The sequence below is a fragment of the Leopardus geoffroyi genome, chromosome B3 (genome assembly GCF_018350155.1).
Source record: "Leopardus geoffroyi isolate Oge1 chromosome B3, O.geoffroyi_Oge1_pat1.0, whole genome shotgun sequence".
NCBI lineage: Eukaryota > Metazoa > Chordata > Mammalia > Carnivora > Felidae > Leopardus > Leopardus geoffroyi.
In genome coordinates, this window is record NC_059337.1 from 62,590,388 (window position 1) to 62,606,997 (window position 16,610).

The following is a 16,610-nucleotide window of genomic DNA, read 5'->3' on the forward strand; positions in this document are numbered from 1 at the left end:
AGTCTACTGCCAGCCAACAGTTAGTCTTCTCTGATTATACCAAATCTTACTATATTTTTTCTTTTTTGCAAAAGTCAACACATATGAAATACTGACAACTCATGTATATCCAAGAAGATGTTAACTAATAAATGGATAATAGAGTAATAGAAAAAAGTTATGAAACAATTAAAATTACTATCAATCAACAACAAAAAAGACAGTATCTATTTGGAACTACCCAGCAACCAAAAGATGTCACATACAGAATACCATTCATTGCTCATACATGATGAAACTATACACAAAAGTAAACCAGGTAAATGAAAATAAAATATAGCAGAGTCAAAAATCTTATTAATCAGTCCAAGTAGAATTTGGGTCAAAAAATAATAAACGAAGCAAAGATGATTTCATTAATGCTGGAAAGTACAATTCTGAATGAAGATATAACAATGATGACTATGTATCAAAGAACATATAGAATCAACATTCATAATGGAAAACTATTAGAAATATAAAGAGAGCTAGAGTAAGACACACTATCAACAAGAGACTAATTTACCTCTCTCTTATAATTCATGACAGATTAAAGTGATTAAAACAGGATTATACAAGTTCCAAATAACATAAGGTAGGAGGTGGATATGGTTGATATATATTAAACTCTACACTCTAAAGTACAAAATACATCTATCTTCTTTTTAAGTACTTATGGTTCATCTATAAAAATTAATCATATATAAAGTCATAGAAATTTTTCAATAAAAATAAAAATAATACAGATCAACATTTTTGCAATATAACTAAAAAGTAATGACAAAATGCTCTTACCACCTGGCTATTTTTAAATTCTCTATTAACTTTTGAATCAATGAAGAAATAACAAATATACTACTGAACATCACGAAAATAATCATGAAAACATTACATCTAAGCATTACATTAAATTAATAAATTATTTTGGGGAGAAGTAACATCTTTATGATGTTGAATCTTTTTATTCAGGAACTTGTTATATTTTCATTTGCACAATTCTTTAGTATCCTTCAACAATGGTTTATCCTTTATATGCTTTTATTATTAAACACATAGCCACAAAATATAATACAATGGGAAAAAAGACATTTATCTTCTATCTAGTTATCTTTTATATATAAGAAATATATTAATTTTCATATATTAATTTTGTATCCTGCTTATTGTTTGTAGAGGTATTTCAATTGATATTCTTAGATTTTCCTAATATACAAGCATTTAATGTGCAAAAGGTAATAGATTTACCCGCATCTTTCCAATTTTTATAACTGCACTTTCTCTACATTTGGTTAGCACCTTCAATACAATGTTAAATTAACAGTGGTAAGAAATAGTTGTTTTGTTTCCGACTCTAGAGGTGATCCTTTACAATGTTTCTCAAGCATAATGCTGAATAACAACAATAACAAAAACATGCTTATGTAATTAAAACCCAGACTATCAAGTCATTTAGTACCAACATATTTGATTTGATGACAAAAAATTGTTACCTGTAACATTTTAATTATTTCTCTTTCCAACTTACTTTATAGTATCTGCAAAGCTGACTCGACGGGAGCTTTTCTTATTTCTCAAAGCATTAGAGTCCTAAGGGCAGAGAATATATGGTATAACTCATAATGAAACTACTGTGAATTAGGTCTCCACAGTACTATAGACAGAGACTAAGTCTTATTCTGAGTTAATGTGATACTATCAATTGTGAAAATTTATTTACTTCTCTGAAATATCTTAATGCACTTAACAAACAGGAGTATGATTTTCCATGTGAGTGGTAATAAGCATACTGACACAAACAACATATTTAAGGAAGGTGATTATGCTCTCTTTCCTTTTTCTCTCTCCTTTTAAATGAATGATTATTTTGCCATTTAGAAGAAGAAAGACTTGGGGACAAAGCAAGTGATATGTGGTCTGTTATAGTAACCTTACTATCCTATTTTTAGGATTTAAGAAAAAATTTTAACTGTGGTAAAATACACATAATAAAATTTACCATCTTAACTTCATTTAAAAGTTTAATTTTAGGGGCGCCTGTGTGGCTCATTCGGTTGAGTGACCGACTTCAGCTCGGGTCATGATCTCATGGTTTGTGAGTTCAAGCCCCACATCGGGCTCTGTGCTGACAGCTCAGAACCTGGAGCCTGTTTCTGATTCTGTGTGTCTCTCTCTCTCTGCCCCTCCCCCACTCATGCTCCATCTCTGTCTCAGAAATAAACATTAAGAAAAACTTTTTTTTAATTAAAAATTTTTAAAAATTTTAAAAGTGGTAAGAACCCTTAGCTTTAGATCTACCCTCTCAATAAATTTTTTTTTTAACGTTTTTATTTATTGTTGAGACAGAGAGAGACAAAGCATGAACGGGGGAGGTTCAGAGAGAGGGAGACACAGAATCTGAAACAGGCTCCAGACTCCGAGCTGTCAGCACAGAGCCCAACGCGGGACTCGAACTCACGGACAGCGAGATCATGACCTGAGCCGAAGTCAGCCACTCAACCGACTGAGCCACCCAGGCGCCCCTCAATAAATTTTTAAGTGTATAATACAATATTGTTAACTATAGGCACAACATTGTACAGCAGATTTCTAGAACTTACCTTGTTTTACTGAAACTTCATACCTGTAGTCAGCAACTCTCCATTTTACCCTCCTCTGTGGTCTTGACAACCACTGTTCTGCTTTCTGCTGCTATGAGTTTGACTATTTTAGATACCTTATATAAGTGGAATCACACAGTATTTGTCAAGGGACTAGTTAATTTCACTTAGCATAATACATCTTAACCAATTTTTTAAAAATGTTTTTATTTGTTTTTGAGAGGGGGAGAGAGAGAGAGAGAGAATGAGCAGAGGAGAGGCAGAGAGAGGGAGAGGGAGACACAGAATCTAAAGCAGGCTCCAGGCTCTGAGCTGTCAGCACAGAGCCTGATACAGGGCTCGAACCTGTGAACTACATCTTAACCATTTTTAAGTGTACAGTTCAGTAATGTTATGTATACACTTTGTGAAACCAATCTCCAGAATGCTTTTCATCCTGCAAAACTGCAACTCCACATCCATTAAACAACTCCCTTTTCTCTTGCTCAGTCTCCTAGAAAACATCATTTCACTTACTGTCTCTATGAATTTGATTACTGTAGGTAATTCCTAAGTAGAATCATAAAGCATTTGTCTTTTTGTGATTGATTTATTTCACCTAGCATAATGTCCTCTTTATTGCAATGTGTATCAGAACTTCCTTCTTTTTAAAGGCTAATATTCCACTGATACCACATTTGTTTATCCATTCATCTGTCAGTGGACAGTGTCAGTTGCTTCTAACTTTTGGCTACTGTGAATAATGCTGCTATGACAGAGGTATATCTCACTTCAAGACCCTGCTTTCATTTCTTTTGGGTATATACCCAGAAGTGGAATTACTATCATATGGTAATTTTATTTTGATTTTTTGAGGAACCACCATACTGTTTTCCATAGTGGCTACAACATTTTACATTTCCACCAACAGTATACAAGGTTTCCAATTATTCCATATCCTAGCCAGCACCTGTTGTTTTCTTTATTTTTAAAAATTTTTTTAAGTTTATTTATTTATTTTGAGACAGAGAGAGCACAAGTGGGGGAGGGGCAGAGAGAGAGAATCCCAAGCAGGCTCTGCACTTACAGTGCAGGGGCTTGAACTCACGAACTGTCAGATCATGACCTGAGCCGAGATCAAGAGTTCCATGCTTAACCAATTACCCTACTCAGGCACTCCATCTTTTTTTTCTTTCTTTTTTTTGAGAAAGAGATTGAGAGAGCAATTAGGGGAGACAGGCAAAGTTAATCTTTTTAAATTTTTGAAAATTTTTTTAATGTTTATTTATTTTTGAGACAGAGTATGAGTGGGGGAAGGTCAGAGAAAGAGGGGGACACAGAATCTGAAGGAGGCTCCAGGCTCAGCACAGAGCCAGAAGCAGGGCTCAAATTAACAGACCGCAAGATCATGACTTGAACCAAAGTCGGACGCTTAACCAACTGAGCCACCCAGGCACCCCAGGCAAAGTTAATCTTAAGCAGGCTCCACATCCAGCATGGAGTCCGATGTGAGGCTCAGTCTCATGATCATGAGATCATACGAAATCAAATCAAATCAAATCAAGAGTTGAACGGACTTAGCCATCCAGGCATCCCAAAGATTTTAAGTAATCTCTACACCCAACATAGGAGTTGAACTCACAACTCCAAGATCAAGTCACAAGCTCTACCAACTGAGCCAGCCAGGTACCCCTTCTGTTGTTTTTTACCATAGCCATAGTAATGGATATGAGCTGATATCTCACTGTGGTTTTGATTTGCACTTCTCTATTAGTGATGCTGAGCATTTTTTCATTATAAAATGCTATTTTTTTCTCTCATTTTCCTTAACAAGAGCAAACATTTTTACTCACATAGATACCAAACACAAAAAGCAAAAGACAGAAACAAACAAAATCCACAGAGACTTTTATTATGTTAATTCTTAATATTTGAGTGTGTCTTTTTATAACAAAGAATCAGGAATGTTCATCCTCTCTGTTAATACCCTAGCAGACACTACGACTGGCCTTGAGCTTACTAGGACAATAATAATGACATAGTAAATACTGAAACTAACAGATACTACTATACTTCTTACTTTAAAAAAAAAAAAAAAAGAAGGGGTACCTGAGTGGCTCAGTCCATTAAACCTCCAACTCTTGATTTCGGCTCAGTTCATGATCTCACAGTTCATGAGATCAAAACCTGTGTCAGGCTCTGCGCTGGCAGCATGGAACCTACTTGGGATTCTCTTTCTCTGCCTCTCTCTCTGCGTCTCCTCAGCCCATGCTCTCTCACTCTTTCTCTCTCAAAATAAATAAGCTTTAAAAAAATAATAAAAGGAAAAAGAAAAACTGAAATTTGTGTGGTATACTGGAAAGAGCACTGAGCTAGAAATTAGTAAATTAGAGCTCAAATTTGAAGTCTGCCACTAACTACGTGGACTTGGGACAAAAATTTAACCTCTTTGGACCTTATATTTCTCATCTATAAAAAATAAACATTTTTTAAAAAATAAGCAATTGGATTTAAGATTACTGGTGAGGTCCTATTGCTTTTAAAGCTTTAGGAGTCTATGAATCTGTTATTTACTTATTCAATGTTCACTAAGTTTTTAACACACACACACACACACACACACACACACACACACACACACACCAGCTCCTGTACTGAGTGATGAAAAAATAATGGTAAAGGAAACAAATATAGCCCCTACTCTATACTGGGAATTATGGTGACAAAGATACTGAAACAAAAAATCTACACAAATATAAAATTCAAAGTGTGATGAGTGTTATGAAGGAAAATTGTATTAAAAAAAAAACTAGCCTAAGAATCAGGAAAGATTACTTTGAGGAAGTATATTTGAAACCTGAAGGATCAGTTAAAATTAGTCAGATAAAGCACTGGGTAGAGAGAAAGCCTTGTAGGTAGAATGTATGCAGAGGCCCTGAGGCAGGAAAAAGCTTTATGTATTTGAGAAAGATTAGAGAGGCCGAAGTAGAGTGAACATTCAAAATTATATGGTCTCCAAAACTATATGCATTTCATCAGTCAACAAAATGTACTGAGAGTCAACTATACCAAGGCAAAATAAATTGAAAAAACACATGATAAAGTACCCACCCTTAAAGAGTTCTCCATTTAGAATAGACATTAGCAGACAATTAGAAGATATTGAGGGATGATTTTTTGAGAGAAGTGATACCAAAATTGAGTCTTAATGGGTAAACAGGAATTACCAAATAAAGAGGGCTACAGATTTACAATAAAGTTTGATAAAATATTAATTGTAGAATCTAAGGGATGACTATATGAGCATTCACTCTAAAATTCCTGCTACTTCTCAAAATGTTTGAAAAAAGTTTTTAATAGAATGTTGGGAAGACAAAGAAGAATGAAGGACTAACCACCTAAATGAAGGAAATATCACATGTAAATTCTTATAGGCTTGACAGTCTGTGTCATGTTTGCAGAATAGTAAGCAATCCTGAATGGTGAGATACATGTGTGAGAGTGGCAAGTAAGAAGGTTGGAAAAGTAAATGGGGGTTAAAAATCAAGAGTGCCAGCTTACTCAAGAGTTTGGATTTTAACCTGAGGGTCACGGGATGCTTATTTGTACACATTCAACTAAAAATCATTTATGATGTCTGTCTTCATATAGCTAATAAATTTCTGACTGTTAAAATTATCACTGAAAATAGTCATCTATATAAAGCATTTGCACTAGAGACTTACCGGAACTGTTTCATTCCCACCTCTGAGATCCTGAAGAGGACTCCTCGGGGGTTTCAAAATCTAGAAGAATTAGAATTATTCAATAAAATCTGGCATATCCATTAATAATCAGTTCAAGTTATAACATAAGGAGAAAGGTAGAGATGTTAAAATTTCTGTGAAAGCCTCTAAAACTCCTCAAATTCATACTGTGCAGTGCTATACTCTGTGGCTGGTTTAAACACTCGGTATCTACTCCATTCTCCCTGCCCACCCACCTCAATTATTTTGCCTACCTTCATCTCATGTGGTCTGGGTAAGCCCCACCCCAACCCTAGGGTACAGCACGTAGCCTTGGTCTATAACAATGTGCACATGATATTCTCTCATCATTAGTGAGCGGTTCAGGAATGAGGACTTGACCTATAACAAGATAATTGAGCCAATATGATTCGATCCTGAGTCTTGTTTTTGTTTTATCTTGAGGAAACAGACACTTTTTCATTTAGGACCTGAAACTGGAAGTTGGGAGAGCTATATGTAGTAATCATTGGGAGAGAGCCTGTCTGACATTGGAGATTATACAGAGGAACCAATCAGTAGAAAAGTGAGAAAAAAATCCTGGTATTGGTGATATTATTGGAACCCCTGTTAAGTTGTGCTAAAAGTCATCCTTCTGTTTGGATAAATTTTGTGCTAAAATCAGTTTGAGTTGGATTTTTGGTGTCTTACTACACTGTTTAAATACATTTTTTAACTTTAGTGCAGTATAATTTACATAGCATACGATTGATAAAATTACTAAGAAATTAATAAAATACAAACTTTAGTATATTTACAGAATTGTGTAACCAATTAAATATTTCAGTCTTTTATCCAGAGAGCAAAGTGGAGCCAGATGGTGATGCTATAGTCAAAATTACTGTGGCATATAGTCATCATTCAAAAAAAAGGTAACAATTATTAATTTAAATGTTTCTTACTGAGGAATGTCTTCTTCTAAGAGGTCTTTCCATATTGTCACTGAAAAAGGAAAAAAAAAATTTACAGACACATTGATGAAAGACTGAATTTTCAAAAGCCATCATCACAGCATCCTTAAATCGGCCATCACTTTCAATTAACACATGGCATCACTTTCACTTAGCAAAATTTCTATGACGTTAAATTCAGTATTTAGAAAGTCAGTGTTTTAAAATACTTATGTGTACTACAAGAATATCTCTTGAAATAACCATGAGTACAACATAACGTACCATATGTACAGAGGTACAATTAAAATTTTTTTTAATGTTTATTTTTGAGAGACAGAGAGAGCACGGACAGGGGAGGGGCAGTGAGGGAAGACACAATCCGAAGCAGGCTCGAAGCTCTGAGTTGTTAGCATAGAGCCCAATGTGGGGCTCAAACCCACGAATCGTGAGATCACGACCTGAGCTGAATTCAGATGCTTAACCGACTGAGCCACCCAGGTGCCCCCCAGAGGTACAATTATAAGATAAATGGGTCATAAACCAAGAGACTCTAGCTCTGGTTTTACTACTGTGTGATTTTTAGAGCGGTTTTGAAAATTAAAATGCCTATGGAGGTCAAACAGATAATTTAGTAAATGCAAGAAAAACAGGCAGTGTTGAGATGATAAAGGAGAGCTCCTGCTTAGTCTAATGGTCACAGTCATGACTCTGATCAGGTTAGTGGTTGCCACAAGAATATAAGCCCAGTGTTGCTACACTCAATTTTTCAAGAGAAAATTTTAGCAACTAATCCAAAAATGTAAAAACATTGTTTAAAGGAAAAAAAAAAAAGAAGTGTGTAGGCTATAAACACGCCACCAACTTGTGATGCCAATTTTAGACCAATCACTTCATTTCCTTGGGCCTTAATTTTCCCATCCTTAAATTGAAGGGATGGGAGGTGGTCTCTAAAGTCCCTCTTAATTTTGACCCTAGATATATAAACACAAAGATAAGGCAAAGAGAGCTATGACTTTGTAACATTTACTTCTTTTCCTTGGAGCAAAATGGAAAAAGATTTCAGAAGTTATCAGTTGTTCTTACTAATAGGAAAAGTATCTTTCTCTGACAGAATTTAACATTTTTAGTTACACTGCATGAACTTACTTTTCTTCATTAGCTTCTGAAGACATCCCATCCATTTTTTGAAGAAAATCTTTTTCTGAAACAAATATAAAACATTAGAAAAGGTGAGAAAGAAAGAAAAGAAATTAAAAACTATGACGAGATTAATAGCAAAGTTGTGACTTCAGAATTACTCTCTGGGGGAAGACCAAAAAAAGGGAAGCAAAAGCTATACAATGAGGCTATAAAACAAGAGAAATTTTGAGTTTAAACTACCCCTTTATAATTAATACTCCTGGATAATTCTCATATTCAAGATAAAATCAGTGACTAACTTTGGGATGAGATGGGTATTAATATTTCAAATAAAAATTCACCTTAGTTATAAGAATTTGTGGATTATATAATAATTCAATCCCCAAATGAAATCAATTAGGTATCAAAATACATAATATACACATTTATGTTATGAAAATTCAACTGTGAGTACTTAGCAAAAAATCTTTAAGACATGAAAATAACATTTAAAAAGTGTAGCTGAGGGGAGCCTGGGTGGCTCAGTTGGTTGAGCACTGACTTCGGCTAAGGCCATGATCTAATGGTTCATGAGTTTGAGCCCTGCATGGGGGCCACTGCTGTCAGTGCAGAGCCTGCTTCAGATCCTCTGTCCCCTTCTCTCTCTGCCCCTCCCCCATTCGCACATTCTCTCTCTAAAATATAAATAGCAAAAAATAAAATAAAATAAAAAGTGTAGCTGATTATGCTTATAATTCCACTCAATGAATATTTCTCTTTCCAAATGTGAAATAAGAGACATAAGCTGAAGTTTCCTCAACTGGTCTTAGTTCCTATCTACACATAACTATACTAAATGCATTAACTTTATTTTATTTTATTATTATTATTTATTTTATTTTATTTTTTAATTTTTTTTTCAACGTTTATTTATTTTTGGGACAGAGAGAGACAGAGCATGAACGGGGGAGGGGCAGAGAGAGAGGGAGACACAGAATCGGAAACAGGCTCCAGGCTCTGAGCCATCAGCCCAGAGCCCGACGTGGGGCTCGAACTCCCGGACCGCGAGATCGTGACCTGGCTGAAGTCGGACGCTTAACCGACTGCGCCACCCAGGCGCCCCTATTATTATTTATTTTAGAGAGAGTGTGTGTGCATGCACAGGAGAGGGGCAGAGGGAGGGAGGGAGGGAGGGGGAGAGGGAGAGGGAGAGAGAGAGAGAGAGAGAGAGAGAGAGAGAGAGAGAGAGAATCCTAACCACGCTCCACACTCAGCACTGAGACCAACAAGGGGCTGTATCCCATGACCCCAGGATCATGACCTGAGCCAGGATCATGACCTGAGCCGAAATCATGAGTAGGACACTCAACCAACAGAGCCAGTCAGGCACCCTATGCATTAACTTTAGAACCTCACCTCTATGTAAGAAAAAATTCTACTGCAGACTTCAGAGAACAGAATAGCTACATATTTTACCCAACAGTATTAGCATTTCTACCACATCATTAATACCATATACATAAACTATTCCATCAAAGTTCTTATTTTAGAAGTAAAACAAAAGAAAACGCCAAAAAAACCCAGATACTTAAAAGATATTTTACATGCTTTCATCATATATAACAAAAGCCAAGTTAAGGGACAATAGCTCATAATGAATCTGAACTTCAAACTGAAACAAAAATCTGCTTCTTTTTTAATATCAATTTATTCAATTAGCTGTCAATATAGCAAGATGATGGGCATCTATTAGAATTTGATTTCAGACCCTCTCCTTTCATCCTCCATAACTTTCTCAGTTTGTTTATCCATTCTTCTGGTTTCACTTACTCCTGCTCACATATAATACCCATACCTACTTACAATATTTTTAGAAGTTGATTTTTCAAGATAATTTTTTAAAAATAGCAGCCCCCTGCACTTCACTATTCTCCTTAAAAGCAACCACTTTTACATTTTAGGGTAATTATTTTGTATTTAATGAAAGCTCTTACTTGCAAACATCTCCATCTCACATACACACCCACCCCACACCAAATAAATACAGTACCAGAAAGGAAATACCACATGCCAATTTCAGCACCATAAATATAAAAATCCTAAATAGCACAAAGAAGCTAACAATTTGTAAAGAGAATAATACATCTCAGTCATATTGGTTTTATTCCAGTAATGCAAAACTTGCTCAACATTAGAAAATCACCTTTACAATTTGCCATACCAACAGATTAAATGGAAAAATCATAAGATCATCTCAGATGAAAAATGTTTGACTTTAACATCCTTTCATGTTTAAAAAAAGAAGAGCCTAACAAACTAGGAAGAGAGGATAAATTCCTTAATCTAACAAGCCATATCTATTTAAAAAACCAACAGCAGGGGCGCCTGGGTGGCGCAGTCGGTTGAGCGTCCGACTTCAGCCAGGTCACGATCTCGCGGTCCGTGAGTTCGAGCCCCGCGTCGGGCGCTGGGCTGATGGCTCAGAGCCTGGAGCCTGTTTCCGATTCTGTGTCTCCCTCTCTCTCTGCCCCTCCCCCGTTCATGCTCTGTCTCTGTCCCAAAAATAAATAAACGTTGAAAAAAAAATAAAAAAAAATAAAATAAAAAAAAAATAAAAAAATAAAAAACCAACAGCATACATCGACTTAATGGTGAAACTGAACATTTCCCTCTGGGATTAAACAAGTAGGACACCTATTTCCAATTCTGTTATTCACAAAATCTTAGTAGTTCTATTTCCAATATATATCCCACATGCATTATATATATCCAAATGCATTCACTTCTATCTTTGGTGCCCCCAACATAGTTCAAGCTACAATTACCTCTCATGTAAACTATTGCAAAATGCACCTAATGGTCCCCTTACTTTCATTCTGATCCCCCATAGTCCCTTATTTACATAGACAGTTATCTTTTTTTTTTTTTTTTTTTTAATTTTTTTTTTCAACGTTTATTTATTTTTGGGACAGAGAGAGACAGAGCATGAACGGGGGAGGGGCAGAGAGAGAGGGAGACACAGAATCGGAAACAGGCTCCGCTCCGAGCCATCAGCCCAGAGCCTGACGCGGGGCTCGAACTCACGGACCGCGAGATCGTGACCTGGCTGAAGTCGGACGCTCAACCGACTGCGCCACCCAGGTGCCCCAGTTATCTTTTTTTTTTTAAGCTTTATTTATCTTGAGAGAGATAGAGGCTGTGTGAAGGGGGGAGGGGAGAGGAGGTGGAGGGGGGGTGGAGAGAGAGGGGGGGAGAGAGAGAGAGAGAGAGAGAGAGAGAGAGAGAGAGAGAGAATATCCCAAGCAGGCTCCATGCTGTCAGTGCAGCAGTGCACAGCCCAACCTAGGGCTTGTTCCCATGAACCGAGAGATCATGACCTGAGCCGAAACCAAGAGATAGTGGCTTAACCAACTGAGCCACCCAAGTACCTGACAGTTATCTTCTTAAACATAAGTTACATCTAAGAGACTCACCTACTTAAAACCCTTCAATGGCTTCCCATAGTACTGAGAATAAACTCTTCACCAGGATTTACAAAGCTCTACAAGATCTGGTCTCCACCTTCCTCTCAGACTTCACACTTCACCTGATGCTACTGTCTTCCTCACTATGCTAGCCACATTGGCATTTCCATTCCTGCACACACAAAGCTCTTTCCCGAGCCACTGAATTTATATTTGTTATTCTCTTTTGGCAAAAAAAGCCACGAAAAGCACCTTTTGTAGCATTGTGTATGTCTCTTTTGTAGCATTACCACAACTACAATTTAAAAGTCTGTTACAGGGGCGCCTGGGTGGCGCAGTCGGTTAAGCGTCCGACTTCAGCCAGGTCACGATCTCGCGGTCCGGGAGTTCGAGCCCCGCGTCAGGCTCTGGGCTGACGGCTCAGAGCCTGGAGCCTGTTTCCGATTCTGTGTCTCCCTCTCTCTCTGCCCCTCCCCCGTTCATGTTCTGTCTCTCTCTGTCCCCCCAAAAAATAAATAAACGTTGAAAAAAAAAATTAAAAAAAAAAAAAAAATAAAAGTCTGTTACATAAAGTAATTATTCCTGTTACTTCCCCAAACTACCTATGACCCATTAATAAACCCTATGAGAATAAGGCTGGTGTCTCTTACCCTCACTATTATATTCCGAGAAACTAGCACATGCTTTGTACATAGTAGGAGCTCAATAAATATTTGAATGAGTAATTAAGAAACAATTCTTTTAAGTTACCTCTACCATCACTGACTTCCATAGTTTTTCTCCTTTTGAGAATATTTTTTTAAATTTATTATTATTTTTTAATGTTTTATTCATTTTTGAGACAGAGAGAGACAGAGCATGAACGGGGGAGGGGCAGACAGAGAGGGAGACACAGAATTGGAAGCAGGCTCCAGGCTCTGAGCCATCAGCCCAGAGCCCGACGCGGGGTTCGAACTCACGGACCGCGAGATCGTGACCTGGCTGAAGTCGGACGCTTAACCGACTGCGCCACCCAGGCGCCCCGAGAATATTTTTAAACTCAGTGACACATTCAAAATTCACAGAGGGGTGCCTGGGTGACTCAGTCGGTTAAGTGTTGGCCTTTGGCTCTGGTCATCATCTTATGGGTTCGTGAATTCAAGTCCCACATGGGGCTCTGTGCTGACGGCTCAGAGCCTGGAGCCTGCTTCAGATTCTGTGTCTCCCTCTCTCTCTACCCCTCCCCAGCTCACACTCTGTCTCTCTATCAAGAATAAATATAAACATTTTTTTAAATGTTTAAATAAGAAAACCAAAATTCAAGATAAAAATATTAAATACTATAAAATCAAGATCACCTAAACATCTTCACTGTTTGAAATAGTCCTATCTAACCTGCAGACCTACTGGTCTGCAGCACTTAATTAAATGAGATTCAAAGCTTATTTAGGTCCTCCTTTAAAAAAAAATTGTCATATAACTGTAAGTTCCACTTTCAACAGAAATAGGTACCCCAGATCATGTTAAGCTTCATTTATAAAATGCTGTTATGGTTGAACTCTACTGCTCTCACATTAACTAATTATTGATTAGTTGTAAAAGTGTGCACCTGGCACCCAAGAGTGCTACAGCATACTCACAGAAATGTCCTAGGATTTTAAATTTTTGAGAGAAACAGCAATTCTTGACATCTGTCAGGCACCATGAATACTACTTGTTCAAAACAGTACCCATTTGTATTACATTAGTTTTGATAACATATTATTGCCAAGTTGGATTTTTGGCAGTTACTATGATATGAAGCACATATTTTTTATCAACGTGGTACAGGAGACGAGGGTGGCAGTGTCCAGTATGATTCCAAGATTTGAGAAGTTGTGTAGTGTTCAACAGGCAAACATATCCAACTAGTAAATAATTGAGATTACTTAAGAAGAAAACATATTATCTTTTCCTTCAATTTATGCACATTATTTTTTTTTTCAAATGGCTACTAAACAGGAAATAAATTTATTACAACTTAATTTTTTAAGTTGTTTGGACCTAATGACTTAATAAATGGAACTATTATGTGTTTTGTGTTTTTTGTGTGTTTGTTGTTGTTGTTTTTTGACCTTCGGGCACCTTGAGCCAAAAAAGTTTGGTATTACTAGTCTAAATAATCCAGAGGTGTGCAAACTACAGCTACTGGGCCAAAGGAGCCCTTATATGAGTGTTTTTTCTTACATTTTCAATGGGTTGTAGAAGACAAAAGAAAAAGAACACAAAACAAAAAACGAAGAACATGCAACAGAGACCATGCTGGTGACCAGGTGACCACACAGACTGCAAAACGTGAAATATTTTCTATCTGGCTCTTTGCCTACTCCTGCATTTACACTACCAATACCTAGAGTTAAGGTATTCCATGGTGTCCACTAACATAGGCTCTAGACTTGTGCTGTCCAATACAATAGCTATTTAAATTTAATTTAAAAGAAATAAAATTGAAAATTCGGTTCTTCACTCACAATGGCCACATTTCAGGCATTCGGTTGTCATTTGTGACTAAGGGTAACCATGTTGGGCAGCACAAATCTAAAACCTTACCATTATCACTGAAAGCTTTATTGGACAGCATTATCAATATCTAGAGCATCTTCTATGCTCTTATTTAGCATCAAACACGTCATTGATACTACCATTCCAAACATTGTATCTGTCATCTTGTACACATTTCCAGCCATTCATTCACGCAGTTAAAAAGAATTATACTGCTTTGAACCCACCGTTTAATTAGCAAAATTTTAGGCTGACTCAACTCTGCAAAGCATCCTTCTCTACAAGTTCCACCTCATATGCCCCTTTCTCCACAAAGCCTCCTTTAGTCTCCAGTGTCTAAAGCATCCAATAAGCTTTCCCCTTTCCGTGCTCCCATACCAGCTTACAATTTCCTATCATCCTTTACATTGTCTTGTATTCTAAGTATTTGTGTATATTAATCATTTCCCTTTCTGGACTGTGTGTAAACTCCTCCAGATTGGGGACTCTGCATCATTCGCTCCCGGCCCTAGCACAAGACAAGGAACCCAATAAATATCTGAGGAATTCGAGTGATCCAATTCAACTGAAGTGAAAAGCTCTGCTCCGGTTTTCTGCCGTATCTCTACAACTTTATCTCTAAAAATCCAATTGGCAATACTGTTTTGAGAAAATTTTTTCTTAAACTCTGTTACTGAGATAAGCAGCAAGAAAAAGGGGGTTTAACTCCGAGCTACAAATGACACAGGGAGATTTTCCAAAACTCGTCTGCGGCGTACTGATACTGGCTTTATTTGTTAATGTTCTTGTTACTGCATGAAACCGAATGTCTGCTCAGTGCTGCTAGCACACGGATCAGACACTGCAAATAAACTACGACCAGTCGAGCACTTAAAACCACTCATCGCTGTCACTTCATTTATAGCTACGAAAAGACAGAGTGGGAAATACAAACCGCCGGGAGTCGCAGGGAGCGAGGAAGAGTCCGGGAGCGCTGACAGAAGAGATGGCAAGGCGGGGCGCCGCGGACCCGCAATCCAAGCAGGCCCGACGGGCCCAGGTGTGGAGGGAGAAGTGCTAGGGAGGAGAAAGACGCACAAAGTGCAAGCCCGGGTGAGCAAAGGACCCCCAAGCAGGCAGAAACTTCTACTCCCGGCCCAGCGCTTTGGGAGGCCGCCAAGGAAGAGGGAGGGAGCGTCCCCACCTCCGACCGCCGGGCCTTCAGAGCGCCCAGAAAAAACCTAAAGCCTCCGCCACGGAACCCTGGAACGAAAGAATCATTCTCTTTACCCACCGCAGTCCAACTGCTTGACAAATGCTCCTCAGACTTTTTTGGGGTCCGCGCGCTCCTCAGAAAGAGCCCGCAGCCACCCACCAACTTCACCTCACAACGCCCCGACTGCCTCGGTGAGGTATTCAAATCTAACCGCCTAGCTATTGCACATGCGCAAAGCTGCTCTACGCGTCGGCTCCGCCCCTTAGGCTCCGGAACAACTCAGTACCCGACTCCTTTAAACAAACTTCTTTCCCAGTCTGTGTATCAGTTTTACTTCTTTCAAGGTTATCTCGTTTTCAACCGAGTTTTCCTTGGTCCCTCCCCATTGTAGATCCCTCACATTACGGGAGCAGCCATCTTCTTTTGATTACTTGCTATAACAATATCGGATCTTTGTTTCCGTACAAAATGGCGGCTTCCATAACATTGCGTCATATCCCCCTAGTATTACTCCCTATAGCTACCAGGAAGCACTAGGCTTCTGGGACGAGGTGGCCGAGTGGTTAAGGCGATGGACTGCTAATCCATTGTGCTCTGCACGCGTGGGTTCGAATCCCATCCTCGTCGGATGTGGCTTTTTTTTTTTGCCTTGGACTGACGTAAATTTATGCAAGTGAAAATAGTTGATAATTCCAGTTACGGATTTACTAGTCAATTTATTCTGGCGTCACCAATGTCAGGTTTGGCCAACGGCTGTCTTTTGGAGCACTCTAGCCTCACAGATAAAGAAGACAGGGAAAGAAACATTCCAGAACACATGTGTGCTTGATTTAGTTTTTTTTATATGAAACAAGCAACAGTGCATAGAATTTTACCGTTATTGCCATCCCTATATATTCCAATGCTGGTCTGCTCCGTCTTAATTAACCTAGCTTCTGAGTAAGGGAGTTTAATTGCTATAAACTCTTACCCCAAGGTTTTTAATACCTGTCCTTGCTATGAAATACCAGGTTTCACTGCAAAAGCCACTTGGAGGCACA

At 38.0% G+C, this 16,610-nt stretch overlaps 1 protein-coding gene and 1 non-coding gene across 5 annotated transcripts in view; one reads left to right on the forward strand and one right to left on the reverse strand.

The window, feature by feature from the left end:
• Positions 1 to 16,001, reverse strand: part of KNL1 (kinetochore scaffold 1) — a 68,589-nt gene extending 52,588 nt beyond the window's left edge. The window contains exons 1-6 of one of the 4 annotated variants that reach the window (XM_045450019.1): positions 15,649 to 16,001; positions 15,310 to 15,431; positions 8,419 to 8,473; positions 7,282 to 7,321; positions 6,320 to 6,379; positions 1,544 to 1,605 (exon numbers count right to left, since the gene is read on the reverse strand). In XM_045450019.1, coding sequence (XP_045305975.1) covers positions 1,544 to 1,605; positions 6,320 to 6,379; positions 7,282 to 7,321; positions 8,419 to 8,453 — 197 coding nt within the window. In that variant the 5' untranslated portion in view covers positions 8,454 to 8,473; positions 15,310 to 15,431; positions 15,649 to 16,001. Of the gene's footprint in view, positions 1 to 1,543; positions 1,606 to 6,319; positions 6,380 to 7,281; positions 7,322 to 8,418; positions 8,474 to 15,309 lie in introns of all 4 variants that reach the window. The other 3 variants (XM_045450016.1, XM_045450017.1, XM_045450018.1) reach the window with 3 other exon arrangements.
• A 114-nt stretch (positions 16,002 to 16,115) lies between these two features.
• TRNAS-GCU lies at positions 16,116 to 16,197 on the forward strand. Its single transcript has one exon. It is a non-coding gene; the product is annotated as a tRNA-Ser (tRNA).
• Positions 16,198 to 16,610: the final 413 nt, after the last annotated feature.